The following is a 19,838-nucleotide window of genomic DNA, read 5'->3' on the forward strand; positions in this document are numbered from 1 at the left end:
ATTTCTAGCGCTTTCTACCAACTTAAACTAGGGCACTGTTACTTAAGGGACTACCTATATAAGAGAGGGAAAGTGGATTCTAATAGTTGCCCCTGCAACTATAGGTCTATACAAGACCTACCTCATATTCTATTTAGATGTAATCTATATAGAGAGGAAAGAAAAGGACTAAGAGAAGCCTGCGAAGGCGATCTATCACTACCTATCCTCTTTCAAACAAAAGAGGGTATAGAAGCAACTATTACCTTTATTCAAGAAACAAAGGCTGGAACACAAGCCTGGTACAAGGGAAACACAGAAAACGAGGAGTAATACCTGTAACAGGTAGCCATACACCTCCCCCACCTTATCCCACCCCCTACCTACTAACTAATAGGCTACGAGCTTCACCTTTATTTAGTTAAAACCCCTCCTAAATATCGTAGCTAGAAACAACCTACTTAGATACTTGTAGGCCTAAAAACCCTACACGTCTTATATAGCCCTTCGGGCTGAAAAAGGACGTTAAACTAGAATAATAATAATAATAATAATCATAATATAGGCTCTGAAACTAGCTTGAATATAGGCTCCCATATATGCTCCTATATAGGCTTGAATATAGGCTCCAAAACTAGCTTAAATATAGGCTTAAATATGTTGTCTAAAACGGGCTTCTATATAGGCTCTAAAACTAGCTTCTATATAAGCTTAAGAACATGCTTATAGGCCTATACGCACTAGTTACTACGTAAAAAGAAAAGAAAACATTAAATTTACTTCCTTAAAGTATAGCTATAAGCGCTAAGATATTTTATTATAGTACTAACTATATATAGTTTAGATATTACAACGCTAATATAAACCCCTCTCTAGCAGGCTTATTAGTAGGTTAAATAACAAATTATTGGTAGGTTGTATAACCGCCGCCTATGAAACGGCACAGTCCTCTCACTGCTCATCCAGTAGACATAACTCAATATCAGACATCCTAGAAGGCCAAGAGTTCGAATGCGCTTGATAAAAAATGCAAATCGGCACGTCTGTACATTTCTACAGTGACAATCGCCTGCCTCTGCGCAGGTTATACCCGCAAGTTTTACACTACGTAACGCAGATTGCACATGAAAGTTCCAGGCTAACAACTGCCGAGACTCTATCAAAGGTTCTTACCAATTTACCAAAAGTTTCCATATGAATGGCTACCCCACACTCTTTTCGTCGTCTTGTCTCGGGGCACGGTGACCGTGCTTTACGATGAAAGTGGGGACAAATGTCCTCTACTAGAATATAGGCCTTTATAATCACCCCGCTCCCTAGCTGGAAGCACCCTAGTGCTTAGAATGGACGACTCTTCACGTGGAATATAAATATACTCTCGATGTTGAAACCGACTGTGGTTTCATTCTCACCATCAGAAAACTTACCACGCCTTCGACCACAAATCTACAATCGTCTACAATCACAACATCCAACAACACGTAAAACCATGAGACCATTCACTCTTCCTCTGATGGCCGTCGGCTTTTCTCCAACGCTGGCAGCGGCATTGTCAACTTCTGCTTGCAATAAAGGAGATACACCGTCATGCGGAAGTGCCAGCGATAATAGCATAGTAGGTCATACCCGTGACCGTCTTGCTCTATTTAACTTTCTCTTGTCACACACTCGCGAATCTCACTAACCTGCTGGGGCGAAAAAGTACTGCAGCGGAGGCTCAAGAGGACGATATCACCTCTGGACTTGTGGTCCCTCGACCCCTTATTGTGTTCATGATTCGCTAGACGTAAACAGATATTTTCCATAAGGAGGTGCCATGTGTTGTAGGAATCAGGATGCTGGCTGAGGTTGCGATAGTAAAAGCAATATATGTAAATTCTAACTCTTCTACCCAGCGTATATAGATTTCAAAACATGCTACAAAAAATTTATAAATACTCTAGCAAAACAAAATGTTATGAGAGAGGTGGTAACATCTACCATTGGAGCGTCTATAGTGTCTATAAGTTACTCATAGATTAGGGAGTTGGGTGCGCAGCCTGGTGTGTAACCCTGTGTGATTGTCACGTGACTTGGATATGTGGCTCGAACGGCAGCCTTTAGACTTGCATATTATCAAAGCTATCATCCAATCCTTGTTTCATATCACAAAGATGAGATTGGACACGATTCCGATATTTCTAGCCCTTACTTTCCAAACCTCCCACACCATTGCGGATTTATCTTGCTAAGCCTTTTTCGCTGCTAAGGCACGCATTGCTACTATTACATTATTTTGACATCTACAAAGGGGTGATTAGAGTCGACATTAATAGCCTCGCTAGGTTTCTAATAGCTTTTCCCAGATTGTGAAGTTAGCAAAGGCTAGCTAGAATAATTTTCATGTAAAGTTATTTATTGTTTGGATGAGCGGAAAAGTAAGCTAGAGTCCTACTACTATTTAGTACCCAAATAGCCCACCTATAGCGTGCTTCTTAAATCCTTCGGGTACAATATTATCGTTCGGGACTAACCATTGCGTTGATACTGCTTTGTAGCGATACCAGTTCTATTAGCCAAAAATTGTGATAATGCCGTCATAGTATATCAAACATGGTATCTTTATTCTATCAATAGCATGATAATGATGGAATTCTTACCTCGAATCTAAATCTAGATCTTTCGGAACTCTATATCCCCTCAGCGTAGTGATATGAGCGGCTGACTATGTATGAAGTATTAAATTCTATTGTGTATTGAGGCTAAGAGTAGGTTTGAATAAGGCGTTATTACATTGTCAGTAAGCTAGAGGTGGCTAGTAGCCTAAAGGTTTCATATTAAGGCTTCTTTGCAAGATTGTTATCTCCACGATGCCATTTGGACTCAAGCCTGGAAAGGAAATTCCCATATATTTATTGTATGGGCTTATGCTGCCTCTGCCAGCTTACTCGCAGCACCAGAAGACACCTGAATCTGGGTCTGGACAGTGATGATATCCTCCTCAATTGTCTTAATTGAATGTCCCTCGTCAAGTCTACCCGCCTCAACCCAGCAACAGTCTCGATCCCGCTCTAACAGTTCATACTCGTCGTATTGTTGCTGCTTTGCTTTTTCTGCATCATGCTCAGGCTCAAGGTACCTCGTATCACGTCCGCTTGTGTGACCTGAACCGACACTTTTGCCAAGACGAGATGCCCCAGGGAGGAGGTTGACGACCGGTCTGAGAGAAGGAAGACAGATACAGACGACACCCATACAGTTTTCTATCGCGCTCCAGAGAACAGAATTCTCCACAGCCCAGTTTGCAAAGAATCCTTGGAGATCTAGGAGGAGTAGCAGGCGAAGGCGGATAGCAGATGCGACCAAGACACTTATTAGCAAATATCCGTTAGCATTTAACAAGAAATGTTCGGTTCCAGACCACAGGAAAGAGCAAGACTCACAACCCACCAAGAAGGAAGAATCCCATCACGAAGACCTTTTGTGTCCAGCTGATTTTCAGAACCAAGACATAAGGCATAGGAAGTGCCAGGAGGAATAGATCAGCTAGGATGTTGGGAATAGAGGTGCCGAAGAAAAAGGGCCCCAACTCTACGCATTTCGCTGACCCCCTCAATGCTGGCGTCCAAAGAGAGGCAACAGGGACACATTGGAAAGCGGTAACTAGAATCTGCGAAATACTCGTATAGTTAGTGTATCCATTGAGAGGCATTCAATAGTACAAAGCCAACAGGTGGGATAATGCCAGTTCGAGATTAAACAGACGAAAGAAACACCAATTTACCGATGCGATGAAACATGCCGCAACAAAACAAGTAGTAATGTAGATGGGAACACGTATTGAGGATACGTTGAACAGCCGCCAGTAGAAGGCCAGTATGGAGGATTTCAGGCTAAACTGGGTGATGTAATAGAACAGCTCAGTAACGTAGACTGTTTTTGCGTTTTCAAGGAGAGTACTTTCTGGGATGGGGTTGCCCTGGATTGCACTTTCATCTGGGAGATCTGTATCGACATCAGTCTATAGAGGTGACGTATGTTGATGTAGAGTCCTTACCCACAAGTATGAGAGAGATGAACACTCCCACTGCAACCTTGACGGCACATAGTATTAGTCAGGTTTAAAGAAAACAGGATCTTGTCTCAGCATACCAACCCAAGGCAGGCGAGCCAGTCATCGTACCATATCCCGGCCCTGGATATCTTTCGTGCCGTAAAGCGAAGGATTACAGCAAGCACAGCTAGCGGAAAACATATGCATATTACAGTAATTGTCCGATTTCGGTACTCCGCGGAAATATGGCCTACATTCGCCGAAGATAGAACAGTCATATTGACCGACAAAATGGGGAAACGGTGGTAGATGCGTGTCAATAGAAAGACGATTATTCCATTGCATGTCGGAAGTGAGACTTTCCCGGGTGTTTAATATTGCGGCAGTGGATTTGAACACTCCTTAACGGCAAATGCTCCATTTCAATGTTTCGAGTAATACCTAGATCCATGCCGATCACTCATGCGTCCATTGGCGGGTAGGCAGATGCACACATTAAATGGCGTTAAGGGGTCTTTTTCTTTTTCTGTGGCTGGGACCTGAGGAACATTTGTAGTTAGCTGAGGACTCTGGCATTACTAGCTGAACCTTGTTCACTCAAGAATAACAAGGATTAGTCTAGAAGCGCGCTCAGCTGTCCCCCGCTACAGGTTCAGCTCTGCCTATGGATGCTTAGTAATCATCATAAAGAAAGTCTTGAGAACTTACCTAGGGCAGCTTCATTTTCCGCTACTTTCAATCAAAAATCTAGACAACCCAAGTAATTGGAAAGCCACGTGGTCAGGATTCAGTGTAGGGGTACATATTGTCTATTAACTTAGGGGGTATTCTTAGTACTATTAGACAAGTATGTCTAAGGAACAGACGAGCTACAGAGTGCATACTCTCTGCAACAGATTTTGTTCAGGGGTAGCTAGGCTGTCCTCTACTAGGTGTAAGTCTGGGGACAGCTAAGGTGGCTGCACTAAGTAGCGCCGCCACCGAGGACAGTCGAACTCTAACCGAGGGACAGCCTAACACGCTTCTGAACGCGAACGACGCATTCATCGCATTCTTGCACTTGATCGGAACAGCCCGTTCTGAAAGTATGGGCCAAGGACCGGGCAACGGGGAGACGGAGGCTGGGCCTTCCCTGGTGCAGGGAACCAGCCGGCTCCGTGTGGCATGCAAGGAGCATCGCACATCGTTGAACTCCTCCCGCCATCCATTGGCACGGGTTATGTGTGCACCACTATAACCTGGAGTGGTCTTATTTGTGTATAGCAAGGGGATCTTGGGACCGTGCGAACCTTGCACATTGGAGGGCGAGCCCTTTATACACAGAATGTACACGGGCCTTGGAATCAAAGTTTTTCATGTGTCGCCACTTCCAAATGTGGATGCGCCTCTGCGCCATTCTATAACATTTCTGATTCTCTGATATTCTGATTTGTCGCGTATCGAGTTTGGGCTTCACTTCTAATAGAATACACTGACAAAGCTGAATGGGCTCCTATCACCTATCAGGGTCACAAATATGATTTCTAATGAATCGCGAAGGAGGAGGGGTATCACTTCTGATAGTGAATCGACAAACTTGAACAGGCTCCTATTACCTGCCAGGTACACAAATAGATAGAACAAATGAAGTACGCAATCCATTGCTGGACTATTGCTAACCGGAGTACCCTGACCTTTATTAACATGGGACTAAGGGTCTTTTGAAAGATACCAGTATCAATAATCTGTAATATCCTTGCCCATCAATCGCAGCTGTGAATTAATCTCATCAGGGTTCTTATCGCCGTGTTGAAGCTGCAACATCAGAGTTCATTCAAGGATAAAGTTACGAAGACAATTCAGTGAAAAGCGAAAGTGGTTAGATAGCTTGCCTAGAAAATATGCATATTTGACCATTTTGTGATATACTCGAACTGACATCCTTGGTACCTCATCAGCGCGTTTGCGACTGCATTTGTATCGCAGAGATTGACACTTTATAGACTCTTTGCGATGAAGAACCTGTTTAAAATGGAATTTTCCGCACCACAGGCGGCATGGGGCCATGCCTTGACGAGCCACCACTGAAGACCTTTTCAGCCCTGGCTTGCCAACGGTCCGTGTGTTCCCTGAACCTGGGCGTCATGCGTAATAACGCACTCACTGGGAATCACCACGTTGACTATATCAAAAGTGAAGCCACCAATGACATGCAAGTCATGGATTCCTCATAAACTTTGATCCCAAAGGTGAGTGCGGACAGTAGAGTCGATTCCATCAGCACTAATGGCGATAGCTGCGTTGATGACGCTCCCATCTCCCAATTTTAAATGCATACATTGACCAGTGTCCTTATGTTTTGTTACCGAATTGTTGAGTTCTATCATATCCTCGGAAATACTCGATAGCATCCACTTATAGAGATTCGGTCGCAAAAGATCAATAAAGCCGTCATCGTATCTCTCCATTCCGTCGTTGACAAGCCGTACCGTAGCACAAATATGTCCTTTGTCATTCCGCACCGTGATTGAAGCTGAGGGCGCTCCGAAATCAGCGGTATTTATACCCATACACTGAGGGGGGTGCATGGCTGGCAGTCATGACTTGAGAATGTTCCCCGATGGCCTGAAATGAGGATACCGTTCAAACACCTTGACAATAATGTTAGCTTTCACATAGTCAAGAGCTATCGCCATACCAGCGTTTTCTTCACCAATGGTAGTAACGACGACATCAAACTTGTTTTGTATGCCATGGGTAATACAAAATAAAATACAATTGAAGTTAAATCAAGGAACGATGAGTGAGCTAGTATGACTGAGAATCAAATGAAAAATAAAATGACTGCTTTTCCAGCACGTTCGGATGGCCTTTATAATGTATATTACGTTTCATCTTGGAACATACTATTAGCCGGACAATTCGATATGGGGTCTTGGTTACCATTCCTACTGCATTCGGGAATGCTAGTAAATTCCAAAAATACAGCTTGGAAATATCTCTGTATCTGGGTTGCAGGTAACCTACTCCGACAGGAAGCATGTACAGTATGCAAGTGTGTCCCTGTGACTCCCCTCGCCCTCTGTACTATGACTTGACAGAAAATTCTTTTCATCCAGGGTCCCATGTAGAGTGCAAGAACTTACTCAGGCAGCTAAACAAAACCCTGTATCTGTACTTGGGACTCGTCGTATTGACCATCTGAAAGCAGCGAAAAGTTGGCCCAATTCCAGCCAAAATCATTCATGATCATGGGAGAGCTATCATCGAGCCACCCTTCTGAATATGCGAAGTGACTGTCACCTTCTGCCATATTGACGTGTCCGTTGGAAGTCTCCCTAAAGGCTTCATCGCTTCCCTGTGACAGCGAAGTATCGTTACCCGGAATTTGAGATTGGGGGGTCCAGGACGAAGCCGGGTCCCGTGAATTGATTGTGAAATCTGGTAGTCGCACGGAATTTCCAGTTTGTGTCCGGTGCGATGGGTTTGATCCATTAAGGCTGCGCGATCGAGCGGCAGCTACCAAGGCATCCAGCTTGTTGAAGGCGAAGCTAAGCTGCTTCTCCCCTCGATCCGAGGTATTTGCATCTTTTATTACCTGCGCTGCAGCTTTTAAAAGTTCGCGGTCCATGCTTGCCATCCTCGAGTTTTGACGGGTCGCCACGAATACGGCCAGGACTCCCATGGCGTGCAAAGGACCAGCAAGGCTTGGAAGAGCAGGATATGTCTCATTCTCCGATGACTCTAGGGATATATTCAAGATTTTGCGCGCTGAATTAACAGCAATGCTCTGGCCATTTCTGACAGCAAACTCCCATGGTTCGTCCTTGGCGATAATGTCGACAGAGCGACGAATGGATTTCTCGCTAATGAGAAGGCTGTTGCGCATTACAAGAATCAGACTGTTTGTGCAGGAAAATGTCAGAGCTATATCGTTTTGAATTCTTCATCCAGCCATCGACCGCAAAACAGATGCTACCGAGGGGGCTCAAGGGAAGAAGGAAGGGCAAAGTGCTGTTGACGTACGCTGTGTGGTATTGCATTGTGATGAACGATGCAAACGGGTGTACTCTGCCATCGAATAATATGTCGGCAGTTGGGCTATATGCATGTCAACTTTGTTAGGTGCTTATCCTGTATCTTCAAAACACCGTATCGACTCGATGACGATGATGGTGGAGATAAACATGGCTGCGAGAGCAAGAGTATAAGAGGGACACGTCCAGACACTTACTTGTAAAGAGATGGACATACATCGGACGCCCATCCCATTAGCTTCATACAGGAAAGGCCTGTTGTCCGTACTTTATCTCTGATCAATTCTGAGATGGGTCCTGCACGCCTATCATCTTCCTTGAGGCTAATCTGGACGCACGATCGGCCTATATCTCCCAGTAGCTTCGCCAGACTCAGAACAACCTCGCAGATAGACTCCTTTGGTTGCTCCCGTGACTGAATCGTGGAATCATGAGTTGTTGTCACCTGTTCCGTCCCGCTCAGCAGATCCGAGCTACGTAGCAACTCCGGATAGTCATCTGAAATGAGTGACGATCGACCCAGCTCAAAAGAAAGCATTTTTTCAAACGAAAATACACCCATCCACACATTTCGTCTTTCCTCTCCAGGCGGCAAACGAGACGCGTATTTCGGCAGGCCCAGTGACACACTCATAGAGACAGCGAGGCTCATTGTATGTCCAGCTGCAGCCAGGTTGCCATGACACCGCAGAGCCATGGATAATAGTGTGATGGCCTCAAGGGCTTCGAGTGTGCTCTGCTGCAAAATTTGGCCCAGAAGGCCCTCTGAATACTTCAGGTATCCTTCTGCATCAAAGTCAAGCTCTTGATCGGGTCTTGATGCAAAGCCAAGTATCATGACGAGGTATACCTGCATCAGTACTGGAAGCCCGCATTGCTGTGCCAAAGCTCTGGGTTCGCGCACCAATGCGACATGAGCCGCATGCCTGATCTTTTCTGGCTGCAAAAGAGGAAACAAGATGTTTGGTCCCTCTAGAAACCGGTCAACCAAGGGTAATAGCGCTTCCCGATCTAGGAGGCGCCACGTTCCAAGCGAGTCCGGTAAAACGAAATCCTTGTGCGTAATTTGACCGCTGTATGGGTCCTCCTCGGATCGGGCGGGGTGACGAGGACCGGCTCGAGGGATTTGGAGGCGGCAGCACGCAAGATCTAGCCAGCTGGCCATTAATTCCAGGGGCGTGTTCCCGGAATCGATTTGAAGGATAGGCAGGCGATGTCTGAGCTCAGATCTATCATCAACACCGTGTCCAGTATCAGACGGGTCGGAAGATGTGCCATGCGTTTGACTGTCATGGTGAATGCCAGGCGAATTTGCAATGGGGACAGGATCATTCTCTGTTTGGGACGGGCCCTGAATACCAGGCAATGCAGCGATTGCTTCAGCAGTGATTGTGTCATTTGCTTGGTGTGGTTGCCGCCGGCTCCGGCGAGGAGAGAGCGTAGCTCGCGTAGCTTCATGTCTTGGTATTGCCAGTGATGCAGCCGCACTTTGAACAGTCGAAGTAGAGACATGTTCACCCGGCCTTGACGCATCATTCATCCGGGTACGATCCGGCACTTTGCCAGCTTCCTGGCGCCGAACATCAAGCCATGGCTGGCAGCGATTCCTAGTGACGCAGTCAATTCCGGCCACTGAACAAGCATAACATGATGGCTGGCCCTCATCGCAGCGGGTCTTGCGCGAGCGGCAATAATCACAGGCGAAGTTGATGCGACGCCGTTTGGGCGGCCGTCCGGTGTCAAGGCCACTGTCGCTGCCACTGCGAATTGACGGGGGCGGCGTCAAAGACGAAGGATTAGCCGCAGCTCTAGCAGCCGGTTCGTGGTAAGCTGCGGGGTGCGATTGCGTTGCCGATGAGGCCATGGTGGCGCGGGGGCTGAGTAGGGAACAGTCGGCGATGCCGATGACGAAGACGATTTTGCGCCAACACCACATAGTTACCGATGGGGCACTGACCTCGGGTCGGCAACACCGCCTGGTCCGCCACATGATGCCCCACGACTTTGATTCGCCAGACTGCTCTCCCACGGCGATGAAACGATTCATGTCTTCTCATCTCAGTCACTCTACACAGAAGGTATGCCATTCCAGCCATCGAGGCTACCAGCTACGATGGCCTGATAGGGGTCTTGGATGACGCTCCAAAACGCTATCATGAAGGAAGAATCTTTTGGGGTCCGATGGCTTTCGGCTTCCGGGCTGCTTCCTCAACAGCCGACATTGTGGTAGCCATGGTCATACGCACTTCCGAAGCCTTGATTATAGTAGAAATGTACTGTAGTTTCCATGAGCCCATGATTGAAGATGGTCTTGTTCGGTTCGGCTCGGTTCGGGATCTGCTGCCAACTGCACCCAGCCGTGGGATAGAATGCAGGGTGAAAAGAGTTACCGATGGTGGGATCCCGGCACGGTTCGGGACTATCAACATGATTCATTCTCATCCTATCATCGGTATTGGTACGCAAGTTTGCAAGTCTGCATTGAGGCAATGTTGGACTTGTTTCGGAAGCACACGCGACAGCGAGGCAGCGTGTGTGTATGAGGTCCATCGCAGTCGGACATGACCCAGTGCTGCTAACCCCGGCCTGAGGACTGGTATATCTAGACCCTCTGCCTTCACTAGGGTAGGTAATTCCCATCAATCTACTTGCACTTGTCTGCATCTCTTTTCTTCGTCTCATACTCAAGTCTACGACATCCGACACTATGCTCGTCAACAAGAACAAGCCGTGCTCGAATGTCCAGGGGGTTGAGGTGCCTCTTGAGGCTATTACACCACCTCAGGTTGGTGAGGCTGGATATGAAGGTCTGAAGCCACGGTCAGAAGTGCTTCCCCAAGGCTGGCAACATCCTTCACACCCTGGAGCCAAGGCATTGCCGTGCGATATCCTTGTGGAACACGACGTGGCCATTCCCGCTCGAGATGGCATCACACTCTATGCCGACATCCTAAGGCCCACGGAGCCCCCGTCTGGTGATTGTTCCAAAGTTCCCGCCCTTATCTGCTGGTCTCCGTTTGGGAAGAAGTTCAACGGCATACTGTCTCTGCGATACATGACACCATGGGACCTTGGTCTTCCTCCGGATGCTCTCTCCGGCTTGGAGAAGTTTGAGGCCCCAGACCCAGCCGATTGGGTACCTAGAGGATACGCTATTGTCAATATTGACTCGCGCGGTTCTGGTGATAGTGGTGGGACCATGGTTGTCATGGGCCAGCAGGAAGCCGAGGACGGCTACGATGCAATCGAGCATGTTGCAAAATTGCATTGGTGCAACGGCTCAGTGGGCCTCGCTGGCAATTCACACTTGGCAATTGCGCAATGGTTCATCGCCGCCCTGCGGCCACCAAGCCTAAAGGCCATCGCGCCTTGGGAAGGCTGCGGGGATCTTTATCGTGAGCAGTTTGCACGTGGTGGGATTTACTCGGGAGACCTCTTCGACAAGCTCATCCTCAAACACATGCTCCATGGAAACGGGAATATCGAGAGCTTCCGGTTGATGTTCGAACAGCACCCACTGGCAAATGCTTGGTGGAACGACAAGAGGCCCGACATGAAGCGCATCAATGTACCAACCTACATCACTGGCACGTGGACCAATACGATGCATGGAATGGGCGCTATCAGAGCATGGCTTGAGGTGGACAGCGCTGATAAATGGTTGAGATGGCACCCTTGGCAGGAATGGTACGACCTGTGGGGTAACCCACAGGCAAAAGAAGAACTGGGCAGCTTCTTCGACCACTACCTCAAGGGCGCTGATAATGGATGGGAAAAAACCCCTCGAGTTCGGATGGCGCTTTTGCGGTTTGGCAAAAAGGAGCCGCAGTCGTTCGATAACATTGTCGAAGAAGACTTCCCGCCCGCAAGAACTCAATACCGCCAGGCCTTTCTTAGTCAGGACCAAGAGCTACGCTTGGGTAAAGAGGCGGGCCCAAGCGCAAAGCTGACGTACGACTCGGAGTCAGACGACTGCCTCGTCTTCACTCATAAGTTCTCGGAAACGACACGGATCATGGGCATCCCAAAGGCTGTCCTGTACATGTCGTGCGCTGATCACGACGACATGGATGTCTACGTTACGCTGGAAAAGCTTGACAAGAATGGACATCAGATGATGAACCTCAACATCCCTTGGGACGGGGTTCCGGCAAAGTCGTTCAGCGAAATCAAGCCGGAAGAGGCTACAGAAGTGGTCGTCTACAAAGGCCCTTGCGGCATCATGAGGGCCTCGCACCGCGCAATCCACGAGTCCAAGAGTATGCATCCGAACTGGCCATTCCATCCTCACGAGGTAGAGGAGAAGGTCAAGCCGGGCGATGTTGTCCGTTTGGATATCGGAATCTGGGCGACGGGTATCGAGTTTGAAGCTGGCGAGAGTATCCGGGTGGTGGTGGGCGGGCGCAACCGGTGCGTCAGCAATTTTGGGTCGCACCGACACGTGCTCAATCGCGGAACACACGAGGTGCACATTGGTGGTGAGTTTGGAAGCTACATTAGCCTGCCGTTTGTGTAGAACTAGGCGGGTAGTAGTACTTAGTATGGATGTGTAGCATTATGGCTTTGCAAGACGTGGTCGTGGTGGCGAGCCCCTGGGTGGCACGTGAGAATATCACCCCGAGGTCCGTGCACCGCCCCCCAGCGACACCATTACGTACACGCACGCAGAATGCTTCTATTTTGGGTTTTGCCGCACAGACAGGAACCGTATTCGAACTCCAGCTCCCATTTGTCCATGCCGCACCCACGTCATGCGAAGGCTATTTCAGCTGGGCCCGAGCGCGCGCCCATGCACGGCGCCTTAAACTTCGGTGTAATACGAACAACAACAAAGAGCTGCTATAAAGCATCGTCGACATGGCCGCACATGGCCTCCCATCGCCAGCCCACCAACAACACTCTCCGCCCCTCGCTTTTGCCTAGTTTTTCTGTTTCCCTCGCGCCACCACGCCGCACGCTCCGCCCACGTTCGCTATGCACTACACGCTGCTCGCCCTCGCCACGGCCGGCCTCTTTGGCTCGGTGCAGGCTGCCGGAGAGGTCATTCCCCTGGGCCAGAACTGCACGCCAGGCGGCACGCCTTGTGCCAACGGCGCCGGCTGCTATGCCACCAACTCGATGCTCCAGCCAGTGTGCGGAAACTTCCAGGCCGCATGCAAAAGCGATCAGCAATGCGCATTCAACACATGCAACCTCGCCCAAGGCCTCTGCAACGGCTTTTTGGCTTCGGCGTCTTCTTCGGCCGCCTCAGCGACCATCACCCCCAGCCCGACGGCGCCCGGCCCCATGCCTGCTCCCTCATCTACCGTCACCGCGCCCGCCGGCTCGCTGCCTCTCGGCGCCGAGTGCAACCCCTATGTGAAACCGAGCCAGTGCATCGAGGGCGTGCAGTGCTGGGCGAGCAACGCCATGTTGATCGCCAAGTGCGGAAACTTCAACGCCGCCTGCACCACCGACGCCCAGTGCGCTTACAACAGCTGCAACAACGGCCTTTGCAATGGCTTCATTGCCTCTTCCAAGCCAGCCAACGCCACCGCCATGTCGCCCACTCCCTCTGCCCCGGCTGGAAATGCTACCGTGCACCCCACCGGTGCCACACCCACCTCGACCCGCGCCGTGCAGTTTACCGGTGCCGCAGCCGTAGCCAATGTTGCCAGCGGCGCCTTCGCCATGGTGGTTGGCGCTGTTGCCATGGCCTTGTAGGCTTGCGACGCCTTGTTAGATAGACGACGTTATGGGGCCCGATGCCATGTCTTTTACGCTGCTGCAATTGCTGTCGCTCGCTCTGCAACGCCAGCCCGCGAGGCTGACGACTTGTTCCCATGCTGTACACCTAAGCTGACGTGATCTCTCGCACGAGTTCCATCAGCCCAAATCTAATATACATACATTACATAGTCACACCTGCACAAAATGTACCTTAGAACATCTAATAGATTTCTCTCTTGAAAATACGTACTAGTACATGACGCCTCGAGCGTGTCCACGCCTTGTTCATAACTACACCGCCCGCTTTAGTTTTGATTAGTATAGTAGTACACCTTGCCTTCGAACAACCGCCGCGCCGTCCGAGAAACAATGCAACGGTCGACAAAAGCAAATGATTCTGTGCTTGCCGCCAAAACCTCCACATCAATCGATCCGCTCGGATGTGAAAGAGATACCGTCCTTCGGCTTGGGAGTAGACCCGATGAGCTCTCATCCGAGTCTGAAAATGGACTCGGCGTTCGCTCAGGCGACGCCGATTGCCACGAAGACTGCATCTTGGCATCCGATGCCAGTCCATGTGCCACCGTTCCTTCGATGCACACCGCTGATGCCAGACATGCTGCACCCGTGAGCTGCAGGCTTGGATGCGGCTTACCCATGCTGAAGGCCTGAACCTGAATGTCTGCTGCATTGGCAGTAGAGTCTTTCGCAGCTGTTGTGTCTAGTCGAGGCGACGATACAATGGCCAACTTTGGTGTTCCGCGAACCTTGGAAGCCGCCTCTATGCTGGGAGCGAGGCCCATGACTACAGCGCCAGCACATCGAATAGACTCCATATGCTCGAGGTAATCTGCTGATTCCTTGCTTCCAGTCTTCAGGTGCAATGGCAGCGTCCTTTCGTCTACCAGAACAAAAGGGTTGGCAGCATCTATCAAAGTGGCCTTGACTGAGAACTGCGTGCCATCTTTGGCCTGCACGTTGATGGTGTCGCAGCGACTGCCAGTGGGGAATAGGCTTCCAGTCATACTGCCCGCAGGATCGACAAAGGCAACCTTCACTTCGCTACCCGTTCCCTTCACTCCCGGGATGGCATAGTCTCCGTCCTCTTGAAATGAGCCGTCCTCGTCGACTTGGACAGTATCGACAATTATCCGCGATGTGTTGGTATTGAATATCCGGACATCAAGCTAAGTCGATACGTCAGCACTATAGACTCAAGTCTATGACGGCAAACTCACAGTGCGTTCTCCAGGGCTGGCACGAACCAGTCCTTCTTGAAGCGCAAATGGTCCTACACCTGAGCACATGTTTCCACAATTACCGCTGAAATCCACCATCTCTTGTCCCACGGCCACTTGCACAAACGTGTAGTCGACGTCAACACCCATCCGGGCCGATGGTGAAATCACCGCCACTTTGGACGTTGTTGACGTTGCGCCTCCCACACCATCAATCTGTCGAGCATCCGAGCCCTGGGAACCCATGGCAGCCAGTAGAGGACCTGCCCAGTCTTTCTCTGAAGCTGGCAAGTCGTGTCGGTGGATGAATAGGCCTTTGGAGGTACCCGCACGCATGAGAACGGCGGGTAGGCTGCGCCTGACCCTCTTTGGCGCTCTTTCGTACGCCATTGGTAGGTCTGGCATGCGTATTGGCGGAATATGAGTTACAGTCGAGAGCCTCGCCGTCTGGGCAACAGGTAGTCTGTGAAGCGACCGAAGCATCTACAAAGGGCGTATATAATTACGAAAACGACCGTCTTCGTCGATATGCTATGGGGAAAATTGCAGATTTCGTCTTTCCAGCAAAAGCTGCGCCCCATATATGCCTGCGGGGATTCCTCGGATAGACAGAGGCTGCCATCAAGTCGCATAATACACTTGGAAGGCGGGTAAAATGTATTACAGAGCGCATGATACTTCCCACCCTTGCCCCGACTCCCGCGGGAAGCTTTTGTGAGGGAGCAAAGCCGCGGGAAGGAAATGCCGAGATTCTACCGCGGCTTCGGCACGTGGTCACGGTTTTCGGTAGTGGATCCCCCGGCCCTTGCTAGATGCCCAGCCTTTGCTAGATGCCCAGCCTTTGCTAGATGCCCAGCCAAACTGCCCTTCATACATCCCAATCCAACATCGGGAACTTATCTAGCTCTGAACCATTGAAGCCATAGAGTAGATCGTCTACAGTCACGAGGTTCTCATCGAATATCTGCTGCTGGCCTTGAAATATCCACGTGCCATTGCTGTCGTAAGGAATACTGCTGGCATCTTGCTGTCCAGCATGCGATGTGGCCGACGGTATCTCCGTGGTTGCATATTGCCACTGCGACTGCACATGCCCATGTGCATTGGATACAGCCGCGTTCCCAGTTGGGCCCGTTTGCGCTGAATGGAATGTTTCCTGTTCTCGCTCACGAACGAAGCTTTGTATGATACCATCAATGTCGAGGCTTTGCAGACTGGCTTCACGGCCCATTGCGCTGCCGGTTGTTGCATTGGGAGTGCTGGTGTGACTGCGATCGCCAACGTCTCTGTCAATTTGAGCATCGCCAGGGTTCAGCGATGCAACCCCCAGTCGCTTCATCACGTTTTGAACAATTGCATTGGCGCGTCGGACAGCCCAATTCGTTTCTTGGTTTTCGCGGAATACGGCTAGGCAAGTCTCCAGGCTCCTGTGGGCATGTGAGCCTGGACCGCGTCTGGCGGCAATGCGAGCGTGAATGGTTGCAGCAACATAAGTTGCATACGAGATGAGATATGGCGCCCGTCGCACACTAAACGCTTTATCGTATGCTCGTAAGAGCTTTACTATGTCATCCGCGGCTGTTGCGCATGACATGAAGGAGTTTACAGAGATGGCACGTGAAGTATTGTAGAGGTGGCCGTCGGCAACAAATGGGCGATGCAGAAGTATTGTAAGAACATTGTAAAGAGCACTATGGTGTCTGTCAGCACCCCAGAGTGATTACATCTGACTCGTGTGGCACTTACTGCAAACTAAGCACGTGTGGCGGTGGCGTCACGGAAGCCTTCTGTGCATCGGCAGCAAGATGCTCAGGTAAGTTTTTCCGCCATGTCGTCATCTTTAGATGAATGCTTTCTAGCTTGGACGACAGCTCCGCAGGGCTGGAGTCGAAGCTTCGTTCAGTGTAGATTGTGCTAAGGATGTCGCCTAGGATGACCGAGAGTTGGCAGAGATGTCGAAAAGTAGAAACGCTGTAGGCTGGAGAGCCCAAATAAGCCGCGTCTGACTGCGTCGAGTACGCAAAAGGGGTCCAATGCTCAAGTTCTTCAAATGTGTCTTGGAATTTGATGGGGACAAGAGTGTCTGACTCTTTGATACTGACGGGCCGACCCTGGTAGAGACTTTGGATCTTGTCAACGACTGCACGTTTGATTTAGCAAGAGTGGTTTTGGGCGTGAAGAGCATGCTTACCAAAGGCAGCCCAGAAGACGCGTCTCCGGATTTCGTAGTCTTCATCAGACAATCTACGGCTCCCTGCCAGCTCAGGTGTGTCTACATGGATACCCAGATCGACAATCATGCGAAAGGCCAGGCCAGCATACAGCCAGGCAGCACTGCGTTCGTCACCTAGGGCGAAGAGCGAATTCGTCATGACGAGCAATGCTTGTATCGTTGTGATTTCGCTTCTGTCAAGAGAGCCTCCAAGCAGCTCGCGTACTCTTTCGCGAAACTGCCAGCCAGCAGTGCGCACGTCGTCGGCTACTCGACGGACTTCGTGGCGTGGGCTGAACTTGGATGCACCAAAATAAATGGCATTGAGCAGGAGCTTGGAGAAGTAGGGACCGCCACAGGCCATATCGCGCATGAAGGCGGGACGATAGGTGGTCAGAAAGGAGTGGTGCTGTCGGTTCCAATGCAACGACAGCAGATGCATGCCCAACTCGGGCTCAACGCCATCAAAGTCGAGCTTTCCAAGGCGGAAGTTTACTGTCTCGAGCTGGCGCTGGCGCGCAGCCTCAGCTACAAGACCTCTTTCAATCCACTCATCAGACATCTGCGGCCGAGCCTCAGTCGCAGGGCGATCATGGGGACCCTCGTCGAACAAAGCGCTCGTGCGGCCATGGTAGCTGGAGGAGCCATTGGCAGCGACGACGATGCGCGAGACGCTCTGAGGAGTCGAGGAACTCGGCTGGGCTGGCGATGTTGTTGTTGATGCAGCAGCTGGAGTCGACGTTGCTGGGGGCGCGGCCGACTCAGACGCTCGTTCCCGCCGGGGCGCCTTGCGGGGACGACTCGATGCCTGGTGGGCATCGTCTATGGGCTCATAATGGCACGTCGCTCCATGCGTCTTGCAACTCGCACACGTAGGCTTCTCGGCACTGCACTTGATCTGCCGACTTCAGTGTCTCGCTCCACTGCGCGGCAGACGTAGAGAAACAAACGAACCTTTCTCCGACGGCAGAAGGTGCAGGCCTCGGCTGCCCGTTTGCGTGGCCGGCCCGTCTCAGCTGCATGGCTGCCCGGGTCAGCTGTGCTCATGACAGCGCCCGCTGCGACCGACGATGGGGCAGTGTGGGTACGTGTGGGCGGAAGTCGAAGGCAAAGAGAGAAGATTTGCAGATGGGCGGGAGGAGAAAGCTGGCCCGCGGGTGGCAAATGGATGGCAAAGAGACAGCGACGTGCCTGAGGCCAAGGCGTGCAGATGCCGCGGCAGCAGTGGCAGGCAGGCTGGTGGCCCGTGCGTGCCCGGCAGTCCGCACCCGCACCCGTACCCGCACCCACACCCACACCCACACCCGTCTTGGGCTCGGGCGTGCGTGGACGCGGTGTTGATGCAGACGCGACACAACCACCGCAGTACTGTATATACCGTCTCGACAGCCTACCCAGCATGGCCAAGTCGCTAGTGTTTGCGCTGAACGCACCACATTGCCACCACCATGAGCGCGTCCGTTGCTGCTGCTGCTGCTGCTGCCCCGGTTGACGCCAAACAGCCGTTCCGCACCCTCAACTCGACCACATCCAAGCCAGCCAACCGCAAAAAGACACCCACCGCCATTGTGTCCCTCTTCTCCGGTGCGGTCGCGGGCGGCGTCGAGGCCACGGCAACCTATCCCTTCGAATTCGCAAAAACCCGCGCCCAGCTCCAGGTCGGCGCCTCGGGCTCCAAAAACCCCTTTACCGTTCTTGCCCAAGTGGCCAAAACCAATGGATTCGGCGCCATCTACACGGGGTGCTCTACCCTGATTGTCGGCACCGCCTTCAAGGCCGGCGTCCGCTTCCTCTCCTTCGACTCGATCCGCAACCGCCTTGCTGACGAGCGCGGGGTCCTCTCTCCGGCGCGAGGCCTGCTGGCAGGCATGCTGGCAGGCGCAGTGGAGAGTATCGTTGCAGTCACACCCACAGAGCGTGTCAAGACGGCTCTGATTGACAATGCAAAGAGCGGCGGCGAACGCTACCGCGGCGGCTTGCACGCCTCCAGAGTCATTGTGCAAACCCACGGCATTGCCGGGCTGTATCGGGGTCTGGTGTCGACAACAGCAAAGCAATCCGCTACATCGGCTGTTCGCATGGGATCGTACAATGTGCTCAAGGAGTTTGCGCGGCGGAAGAACCTTCCCCAGAACAGCGCCGCTACCTTTGGCATGGGCGCTGTGGCTGGTGTCATCACCGTCTATGCCACACAGCCTTTCGACACTATCAAAACACAGGCGCAGAGCGCGCAAGGCGCAAGCACAAAAGAGGCTTTCCGGAGTGTCTTGCGGAAGGGAGGCGTGCGGGGTTTCTGGAGCGGGAGCACGATGCGTCTAGGCAGGCTGGTCTTGAGCGGCGGCATTGTATTCACAGTTTACGAGAAGGTGTCGGATCTGCTGACGCCTTCGAGCCTATGAAATAAATTATTATCTTTCCTGTTGCATTCTGATGGCTGCTTGAGCGTTGCGTGGCAATGCGTGGCAATGCGTGTCGTGTGTGCTGTGGGTGATGTCACGTGAAAAGAAGAGGTCGGCTTGAGTCGTCGGGCAACCATGTGACAGAAAACGGACTGGGTGGGTGGGCTTGGCGTTGGGGATGCCAAGCCTCCGCCGGTCAAGCGCAGTGCAGGAGCTCGATTCTGCTCAAAGCATGCGTGTGCGTGAACCCGG

At 51.2% G+C, this 19,838-nt stretch overlaps 7 protein-coding genes across 7 annotated transcripts; 3 read left to right on the forward strand and 4 right to left on the reverse strand.

The window, feature by feature from the left end:
• Positions 1 to 2,883: 2,883 nt before the first annotated feature.
• Positions 2,884 to 4,290, reverse strand: SETTUDRAFT_108637 (uncharacterized protein; the record flags this gene model as incomplete). Its single annotated transcript, XM_008026204.1, has 5 exons — positions 2,884 to 3,328; positions 3,402 to 3,628; positions 3,743 to 3,963; positions 4,016 to 4,052; positions 4,111 to 4,290. The coding sequence occupies 5 exons, from the start codon at positions 4,288 to 4,290 to the stop codon at positions 2,884 to 2,886; spliced, it is 1,110 nt and encodes a 369-aa protein (XP_008024395.1).
• A 2,638-nt stretch (positions 4,291 to 6,928) lies between these two features.
• On the reverse strand, positions 6,929 to 9,892 carry SETTUDRAFT_47033 (uncharacterized protein; the record flags this gene model as incomplete). Its single annotated transcript, XM_008026193.1, has 3 exons — positions 6,929 to 7,893; positions 8,018 to 8,092; positions 8,226 to 9,892. The coding sequence occupies 3 exons, from the start codon at positions 9,890 to 9,892 to the stop codon at positions 7,146 to 7,148; spliced, it is 2,490 nt and encodes an 829-aa protein (XP_008024384.1). The 3' UTR covers positions 6,929 to 7,145.
• An 843-nt stretch (positions 9,893 to 10,735) lies between these two features.
• On the forward strand, positions 10,736 to 12,544 carry SETTUDRAFT_108687 (uncharacterized protein; the record flags this gene model as incomplete). Its single annotated transcript, XM_008026205.1, has 1 exon — positions 10,736 to 12,544. The coding sequence occupies one exon, from the start codon at positions 10,736 to 10,738 to the stop codon at positions 12,542 to 12,544; it is 1,809 nt and encodes a 602-aa protein (XP_008024396.1).
• A 458-nt stretch (positions 12,545 to 13,002) lies between these two features.
• On the forward strand, positions 13,003 to 13,731 carry SETTUDRAFT_27795 (uncharacterized protein; the record flags this gene model as incomplete). The annotated part of the gene is made up of 1 exon (XM_008026154.1): positions 13,003 to 13,731. One exon carries the CDS (start codon positions 13,003 to 13,005, stop codon positions 13,729 to 13,731), a length of 729 nt encoding a protein of 242 aa, XP_008024345.1.
• Positions 13,732 to 14,042: 311 nt separating this feature from the next.
• SETTUDRAFT_108744 (uncharacterized protein) lies at positions 14,043 to 15,311 on the reverse strand (the record flags this gene model as incomplete). Its single annotated transcript, XM_008026206.1, has 2 exons — positions 14,043 to 14,924; positions 14,976 to 15,311. 2 exons carry the CDS (start codon positions 15,309 to 15,311, stop codon positions 14,043 to 14,045), a joined length of 1,218 nt encoding a protein of 405 aa, XP_008024397.1.
• A 532-nt stretch (positions 15,312 to 15,843) lies between these two features.
• On the reverse strand, positions 15,844 to 18,234 carry SETTUDRAFT_149909 (uncharacterized protein; the record flags this gene model as incomplete). The annotated part of the gene is made up of 4 exons (XM_008026207.1): positions 15,844 to 16,666; positions 16,722 to 17,115; positions 17,167 to 18,085; positions 18,142 to 18,234. The coding sequence occupies 4 exons, from the start codon at positions 18,232 to 18,234 to the stop codon at positions 15,844 to 15,846; spliced, it is 2,229 nt and encodes a 742-aa protein (XP_008024398.1).
• A 401-nt stretch (positions 18,235 to 18,635) lies between these two features.
• Positions 18,636 to 19,586, forward strand: SETTUDRAFT_160780 (uncharacterized protein; the record flags this gene model as incomplete). The annotated part of the gene is made up of 2 exons (XM_008026208.1): positions 18,636 to 18,674; positions 18,723 to 19,586. The coding sequence occupies 2 exons, from the start codon at positions 18,636 to 18,638 to the stop codon at positions 19,584 to 19,586; spliced, it is 903 nt and encodes a 300-aa protein (XP_008024399.1).
• Between the last annotated feature and the right edge of the window lie 252 nt (positions 19,587 to 19,838).

The sequence above is a fragment of the Exserohilum turcica genome (assembly GCF_000359705.1).
Source record: "Exserohilum turcica Et28A unplaced genomic scaffold SETTUscaffold_17, whole genome shotgun sequence".
Classification (NCBI taxonomy): Eukaryota; Fungi; Ascomycota; class Dothideomycetes; order Pleosporales; family Pleosporaceae; genus Exserohilum; species Exserohilum turcicum.